The sequence below is a fragment of the Propithecus coquereli genome, unplaced genomic scaffold (genome assembly GCF_000956105.1).
Source record: "Propithecus coquereli isolate 6110/MARCELLA unplaced genomic scaffold, Pcoq_1.0 Scaffold316, whole genome shotgun sequence".
NCBI classification, from domain to species: domain Eukaryota; kingdom Metazoa; phylum Chordata; class Mammalia; order Primates; family Indriidae; genus Propithecus; species Propithecus coquereli.
Window position 1 is genome coordinate 884,320 of NW_012148797.1, and position 8,897 is coordinate 893,216.

At 34.1% G+C, this 8,897-nt stretch overlaps 1 protein-coding gene and 1 pseudogene across 1 annotated transcript in view; one reads left to right on the top strand and one right to left on the bottom strand.

Moving 5' to 3' along the window:
• The window catches only part of PARPBP (PARP1 binding protein), a 77,966-nt gene that overhangs the window by 34,188 nt on the left and 34,881 nt on the right, over positions 1 to 8,897 (top strand). Inside the window, exons 4-5 of the mRNA XM_012650271.1 lie at positions 6,085 to 6,255; positions 7,417 to 7,571. Coding sequence (XP_012505725.1) covers positions 6,085 to 6,255; positions 7,417 to 7,571 — 326 coding nt within the window. The remainder of the gene's footprint in view (positions 1 to 6,084; positions 6,256 to 7,416; positions 7,572 to 8,897) is intronic.
• LOC105815102 lies at positions 1,295 to 3,081 on the bottom strand (annotated as a pseudogene).

Here is an 8,897-nt window from a genome sequence, read left to right on the forward strand (position 1 = left end):
CTCAATCTTGTGGATTTTTTCAATTTAGGCCCTTGCTCCTGGACATCACAACTGTACTTATGTGGACTACTTTTCCAGAGAAGCTCTTTAAAACCCACTTGCAAATACAAGAGCAGGGAAACCATAACAGCCATGTTACCTGACCATAATGATAGGGATAGATTTCCAATTGCAGCCATGAGTTAAAAGAAACACTCTAACTGTGAGGACTCCAAGATGTTTTTCCCTAATGTTTGCCCAGCATCAGAGATCAGAAGGACAGAATTTGCTATCCTTAAACAGCAAGTTGTAGATGTGGGAGCTTAAGCCCCTTTTTTATACCCAGTAAGTATCAGGTATATACGTACCAGTTTTCCTTATTATTTTTGGACAACAAAGCAGAGATTGCATTACATTAAATGTAGGAAATGTAAAAAAGTTCCTAATTACAAGATGAACATCACTTTTTCTCTGCTTTGATGTTTGGCAAATTGTGTTACTGTTGCACTGTGAAGTTAAAATGGAAACTTGTATTATAGACCATGTGAGATATGGTGATTTACTGTGAAAATAAAGGTAAGACATTTAAAATATAAGCAGAAAGCTATATTATACCTTATTTTATAAAAATTTAGGGCAGATCTTAAAGTTTATTTTCATTTGGTTGTACCTTAGAGTACTTTGCTTTGTAAAACAATATAATAAAAAAATGAGTGCCTATTTGATCCCAGTTAAGTTTTTAATTAATAGATTTTTAATTTTGAAATTTTTAAAAGGTTGAATACATGTTTTAATTTTTCTTTCATTTATTGAATAAAAACTGATTGAGAACCTATTAACAAAAATAGATTGATTATCTACTATAATGCCAGTCATTTTTTTAGGCCCTAAGGGTACATTATTTACTCTCATGGAACTCATAAAGTAGTGGAAGAATTAAGGAAATAAATTTTCAGAAATTATGAAGACCTATGCAGAGAATTATAATAGGGTGATATACAGACATCATAGGATGATGTAAAAGAGTACATGAATATCTTCTCTATTTTGGGAAGTCAGGGAGTCTCTGAAAAAGTAACATTTAGCTGGTATCTATAATATTTAAGAAAAAAGTTTCTTAGGATTAATCTTTATTTTTTTTTCATTCTTTGCCTTTGCCAAAATAAGATTTTATTTTGAAAGTCATTTGAAAGATACTGAGTATGGAAGGAGACCTAATACTCAATGGATATAGATTCCAAATCCATATTCTCTCCATTCCCTACCAATGGTCTTCGTCATGCCAAAAAGTTGCTTTCTCTGGTAATTCCTGTTTTTAGCTTCCTTGAGAAGAGATCTTTTCCCATAAGCCATCTTTTTTTTTTGTAGAGTAGAGCTTTATTTCCAGGAAACTGTGTTAGTTGGAGATGGGTATTTTTTAAAAAACATCAGGGTAGATCTATTATGTTCAACAAGAGGTGGTGGGGGAAGCGTTGGCCAAAGGTGAAGTGGAAATGTTCTCTAGTATGTGCTTATCGTCTTGCTGCAACCAGAAATACACATGTGGAAATGGCATCCAGGAATATAGTCCTATATGAAGCTGTTCTGCCTTTTGCATCATAAATGCTGATCATTGGTCCTCCTGCTGAGCCTAGCACAGTCCTCAACTCCTCCTCTGAACCTCGATCATGAAAGGAGGCTCTGTAAATCTCTAAAGTTTTAAAGTTGACAGCAATGCCCATAAATTATTGGAAAGTAGTCTTTATTTTCTTCCCAGTCATTTAATTCTGTCACACATAATGTCACTAAGTGAGTGTCATCTTATTGTCTGTCAAATTCACTAAGTTGATGAATAAGTTTTTGTGACAACTGCCTATTGTCACTGAAGCCTCCCACAGGTGCACTTCAAGTGTTCCGTGTTGAACATGGTGGGAAAAGGATTTTATGGAGCCCATGATCAAGAGGACCTCAGCTTTGGGGTAGGTTCCTTCACAGTGTGTCAAGCAGGTAGCCCCATGACCTGCGTGCCTTAGGATCACAATGTGACAAATAATGGCATCATCAGAACTGAGAATAGAGATGGAGACATCGTTTGGGGAGGTCACTGCAAGATCTTTTTGCTGATACGGAGAAAGCCCTGGGGACCCATTTATTGAACAAACTGTCCTCTGAGAAGTCTGACTCTTTCCTCCAGAGGTGGATGGCCTTGGACAAGGTCCCCAGCACCCCTCAACAAGCAGTGGCATTGCGGAGGTGGCTGCCCGGCAAGGACAAGGAGGCAGTGGCTTCCCCCAACTCCAGGCTGCCTGCCACCCCTGTCTTGCCTCTAGGACCACTGCCAGGATTAATCTTTAAACTTTGTTTTCTTTTACTTAATTTTGCTTAAATTATATCTCAAGTCTAATATTTAAAGTAACCTTTTCCTATCCAATAAGTTTTTTTAAAAAATTGACCCTGACTGCCTCCTGCTTTTCAAGGATTATTTTTCATGTGGAAATTTAAGTAATTCAAAAGTACATCACCTTTAAAATTACTTTTAAGATATATATGAACTTGAAACTTGCTTCATGATTATCTAAGCACCTTCTTAATGTTTTGTAATTTTCTTTTTTTCTTTTCTAATTTTTAAAAAATTAAAAAAAAATTTTTTTTGAGACAGCTTCATTCTGTCACCCTGGGTAGAGTGCAGTGGCATCATAGTAGCTCACTGCAACCTCAAACTCCTGGGCTCAAGCTATCCTCCTACCTCAGCCTCCCAGGTAGTTGGGACTACAGGCGCTCATGAGGGCACTTGGCTCATTTTTTTTCTACTTTTACAAGAGACAGGGTCTCACTCTTGCTCAGGCTGGTCTTGAAGTCCTGAGCTCAAGCAGTCCTCCTACCCTGGCTTCCCAGAATGCTAGGATTACAAGTGTGAGCCATTGCACCTGGCCTGTTTTGTAATTTTCTATTGTTACCTTTTTTAGTTTCTTTTATGCTTAAAAAAAATGTTAAATGTAATTATATAGAAAATGAAGAAATTTCAATTTTAGTAAGGAAAATATCTTCTTAGAGTTCATAGATGATAAATTACTGGGACTTTAGCTAAGTTACTGAAGTTACTGAAGGATTTATGAATTTCATGTTTTGAGAGTCAACTGCATTTAGAACTTATAAGTCCATTATCTAAAGGAATGGGCAAGAAGAGGATTTCAAGAGAACAGTCTGCGAACAGCATTTAAGAACTAGAAACAAACAGGATTCCAGAGCAGAATATAGAATGGAAGTAGCTGAGAGGGTAAAAATAGGCAGAGAATTCCATACAAGGAATGTAATTGTGATAAAATCCAGTTTACCAACTTTTTCCTTTTCTGAATTGTACTTTTGGTGTCACATCTAAGAACTGTTTGCCTTATTCCAGGTCATGAAGATTTTCTCCTGGGTTTTCTTCTAAACGTTTTATAGTTTTATGTTATATATTTAGATCTGTGGTCCACTTTGAGTTTTTTATAAAAAGTATGAGGTTTAGGTTGAGATTCATTTGTTTTGCATATGGATGACCAATTGCCCCAACACCAATTATTGAAAAGACTGTCCTTTCTCCATTGTTCTTTTGCACATTTGTCAAAAATCAAATTGCCATATCTCTGATCATCTATTTCTGGGCCCTATTCTGTTCCACCGATGTCAGTGTCTGTCCTTTCACAAATACTACTCTATCTTGATTATTGTAATTGTATGGTAATTCTTAAGACCATTTCTCAACATATTTAATGTGTTCTTCTAGTGTCTTCTGGCTTACGTACATCTTAATTATCTGTTAACCTTATCATTGTTCCCTTATAGGTAAAGCGTCAGTTTGCCCTGGTGGCTCTCAAGATTTTCTCTCATCTTTGGCTGTCAGAATCAGATTATAATGTGTATATGAGTGATTTTCTGTGTGTCTTTCCTAGTTTTCCTTAAGTAGATTCTTGGATCTATAATGTTTTCCACCAAATTTGGCATGCTTGGGCATAATTTTGTCAAATATTTTTTCTGCCCTTTTTACTCCTCTTCAGGGATTCCAATTACATCTATGTTTGACCTTTTATCTGTTGACATTTCCTCTATAACATATAACATATGTTCTTTTATGTTCCTCTATAACATATATTGATAACATATATTCTTTTAATTTATTGAACATATTTTTTTAATTCCTTAAACATAATTTATTTTAGCTGGCTTGATGTTTTTCTGCTAAACTCAAAATCTAGGTCTATTTGGTGACAGTTTCTGTTGACTACTTATTACCCTGAATAGGGGTCATACTTTCCTTTTTCTTTGACTGTTTAGTAATTTTTGAATCAAAACTCTATATTATAGGTAATATTTTATATCGATTCTGGATTTCATCATATTCTTCTGAGAAATATTGGGTTTTCGATCTAGTAGGCAATTTACTTGCCTAGATTCCAGTCTGCTCCATGTTGGTATGCAGCTGTTGATATGTATACTTGTGGCTTCCTTTTGCTGCTTCATTAGCTTGGCTTTTGTAGGTCTTCCTTCTGCTGCCTAATTTGGTGGTCAGTCAAGGATTTGGGGAGAGATGGAACTTACTCTCTCTGTGGTAGAAAAAACTAGGTATGTCCCTGAATTTTCCATTTGCTCTCCCAGGTTTAGGCTCTGTCCTCTAATGCTTCAAGCCTGTCCAGCTTCAGTTTTCTGACATTTAAGTGATGCACACTTGTGGAATGTGTTCAGTTAAGCAAATCTTCAAACTCATAGCTCCAGCTCCTTATAGCTCAATCTTTCTAGAATATATTTTTTTCCTGATTTCTACCTGTGTCTTTGATGGATAGGGGTCTCGCCCACACTTTCATAGTCTAGCTGTCAGCCAGAGATTTGGGCTATTTATGCTCTGAATTGTTACCAGGGATTTCCACCTTTAAATGTGTAGCTGCTTTCCCAGTCCTGAATTCCAATCTCTGGCACTTTTAGTCACCTCTATTTTCTGTAGTCATAGCCATGAGACTTTGGACATACTTTTGGATTAGTAAACCACAAACTTAATTCATACCCTTCGTATTGCAGTTCTCTTAAAATTAAAGTTTCTTCAACTTCTGTCTACTTTTTGAACACTTTCCAGTACCTTTAAATTGTATTTTAAAATTTTTATTTAATATTTCATAGTTGTTAATTTGTGGGGTCACATGATCACTCATTTCATTACTGGAAGTTGTAGGGCCTCGAATAATCACAAACTTTCAATTCTTACTCTTCTTGTTGCAGTTCTTTTAAAATTAAATTCTCCAGCTTGTGTCTGCCTTTTGAATGCTTTCCAGTGTGTTTAAAGAGTTACGTTTTTAAAATTTTACCTAGTATTTTATTGTTATCTGTGGGGGTTTACATGATCACTTCTTCCTCAGTACTCGAAGTTGTAAGGCCTCGAGTAGCTATAAATAGCTAATTTTAAGAAAAAGATTATAAATGCCCTGGTTTATCATTTGAATGTGAAGGATAAGTGCAGTATATATGCCCCTATCAAGTTCTCCCAAATATTATTTACGTTGTGCTTGAATGACCTGTAGTGTTTGAGACCAGTGATGTCAACATCAACTATGTGCTATTATTTGCTTAATGTTTGGTCGAATCTCTCCATTTTAATTCTTTGTTAGTTATCTGGTATTGCCAAAGTCAGTATCAAGTAATTCTGAGAATTTAACATTTAACTTTAGCTTTTATGTTTGACATTGTAAGGAATGTAGATACAGAATCAAATAGAGCCAATTGGCCCACACCCTAAGCATCAGGCGGCTTTGTTATTGTGTCTTACTTAGTGGCAGATGTATGTAGGGGAATATGATGAGACCCTCATAAGTACAGATTTGAACTGCATGTTTTATATCATTTTATAAGAACCATTTTCCAGTAATTATGATAAATTGTTATTTTCTCATAATTTCTCATTGGCAGTAAGTTGACTTCATGAGCAAGATGTGCTGATTGTCCAAAATAAGTTTTCAGTTTATAGAGCAATTATCTTTGCCTAAAGATCTGAGTGAGGTATTGTGATTGAATGATTATATGCATTTTTCTGCATTTATAAAAGAATATTTATGGATTTAGAACAACTGTAATAAATTAACTGAATATTTTATTGTACAGGTGCAGCTAGTAGCAAGAAAAATTTTCTTTTCATATCTAAACCTGCTAGTGAATTCAAAGAATGACCTGGCTCTGGCTCACATTCTCAATATTCCTGATAGAGGACTTGGAAGAGAAGCCTTCACCGATTTGAAACATGCTGCTCGAGAGAAACAAATGTCTATCTTTCTGGTGTGAATGTGTTACATTTTCAAGATTGTTTAAGACTTCTTGAACAGTGGATCCATATACCTTAATGTAGAAGTTCTTGTAACTACGATGAAACAACTTTTAGTGGTTAATTTATGTTCTACCTCTGTATTTGAAAATCCATGGAATTTTTATTTTTTACCATATCTTTCAAGTTTGGCAAGGAAGAATTTTTTTAAAGCAATATTTCCCTACATATGTTCTGTAGAGTGCTAACCTTGATAAATTTTCCTTAAATAAATATTTCCAAAGATAAAAATTCCCTGTTAAATGCTCCTTGAATAAATGTTTTCAAGGGCAAAAAGTTTAGAAATAATTTGTACCCCTATTGGTTATATATAATGCATGTTTGTTTATCAAGAGCTTTGAGAAGTCCTGCCAAAAAGAAATCTGCTTAAAGCTTATAACAAATTAACTTTATTTAATCTGTTATTTAATCTGTTTCCTAAATTATTTCACCATGGAACTTCCCCCAAATTACTGACATTTCATCAAATTTGTCTTTCTTAGGATACATTTTGGAAAGTACTGCTTTCTAACATTTCATTGTTGATGGAGATACTTTTATGTGTAGCCATCACACGTGTATTTTTATCATTATAAAGACAAGGACTTTTGAACTATACATGATCAAATAATCCTAGGACGTGAAGGCTAGATGGAACTTAGTGACTACCTAGTCTAAATCTTTATTTACAAATAAAGAAGCCGAGATTTGAAAGTATTGAATTGCCCAACCTGTTTAACACAACAAATCAGTTGACACTGAAATTTCTTTGTTTCATATAGCAATTTCAGTAGCCTGTAGTCAATCTTTATTAATCAATATATTCATGAATGAATTCTTTATAATCAGTGATATATTCTCATGAATATATTCTTTAGCCCTTAATTTTTCCTCTTACTTAGCTCCTTATCCACTCCCTGCACTTGGATGTCATTGCTACTCCCTTGCTAATATGAATTCTGCATGACACTTGTTTCTTTAGTTATTTGCTTCTGAATCAAAGTGTGGCACAAGCCATAAAATGGGCTTCACTTTAACTGTATACCTAGGATTATATAAATGTACCTAGCTTTATAAATTATAGTTTTAACTTCTAAATCATTACATATAACTAAACCATTTGTTTTAATTCATAGGTGGCTACATCATTTATTAGAACAATAGAGCTTGGAGGGAAAGGATATGCACCATCACCGTCTGATCCTTTAAGGACACATGTAAAGGGATTGTCTAATTTTATTAATTTCATCGACAAATTAGATGAGATTCTTGGAGAAATATCAAATCCAAGGTAATGACTTTTCATAAATCACAAATGTATCTTATTAATTTATCTTGAAAACTTCATAGGGTCAGAGGTAGGAATAAAAGAGATATTGAAATGACCAGGCATCAGACCAAACAGCAGGGAGAAGAAACAAAATATCTAGATGAATAAATTATAATCATATGACCTTACCTCCTAAATTTCTACCTATCTGTAATTCTGAGTTTTTTCCAAAATCAAAAGGTATGTTGAAACCAAATTCGATTAGAGAAGAGGGTTACCATTTATCTGGAAGAAATAGATTTTTGGGGATTGGAAATGACTAGATAAATAATGTCTTTAAACTTTCTGTGTAGCAATAAAGGAAACTGAAGCCAGAATCAGTAAGAAAATTGACAAAGATATGAATTCTCTGTTCTATTTTCTGCTAGTTATTTTTAATTTTCTTATGTGTAAATCTTTAGTTCATCTGGGATTTGTGTATAATATTGGAAGTAAGAGATTTTTTTTAATCTGATAGACTCCTATTTATAGTATAGGCATGTTGGATGGTGAGTAAGTTTTAGAGTAATTTTGGGGGGCAGAAGTAGATTGTGTATGCTAGCAATCATGGTAGATCACTATCAATTTGGTCAGTGTGCTTTTGCATTGTACTAATAAAAATAGCTGATACTTACTAAACACTTATGAGTTAGACATTGTGCTAAACTCTTTACTTGGATTATCGTTTGATCATTACAGCAACCTTATATGATAGGTAGTATTACTATCCCCAATATAGAGATGAAGAAACTGAAGCACTGGGACCAAGTAACTTACCCTAGGTTACATTGTTATTAAGTAGCAGAGCTGGGATCTGAACTCAGTTCTGACCCTGGCACTGATTCTCTTAAAATCACTATATCTTATTCTATGAAACTTTTTCTATTCTAAAATTCTAAGAAGAATTTTGTTCAGGATTTTATTCTGAATTGCATCCTATCTTTTCATATGGATATTCATTACAAAGAAGTAAAATTGGGAAGAGGGTTTTGAAAATGACTTATAGACAATATCAGTGTCATCTTCTGAACTTCCAGATAATATATTGGCTGGCCATTTCTTCTGAGATAGCAGATAATTAATTTTTAAAAATAGTTTACTTTTTGAAAAGCACTCTCTCTTGTCCACTCTCTCTCTCTTGTTCTTTCTCTATATGTATCAAATGGTACTACAGACTTACAATAAAAAAGTTCTCAGAGGAATTGACTTTAATGCTTTTTGCATTTGTTTTTGTATTTATCCCCCCCCCCTTGAATGAAAATTTTTGTGGCTATTTTTGAATTTTCAATTTTGGACATAATCCATTAA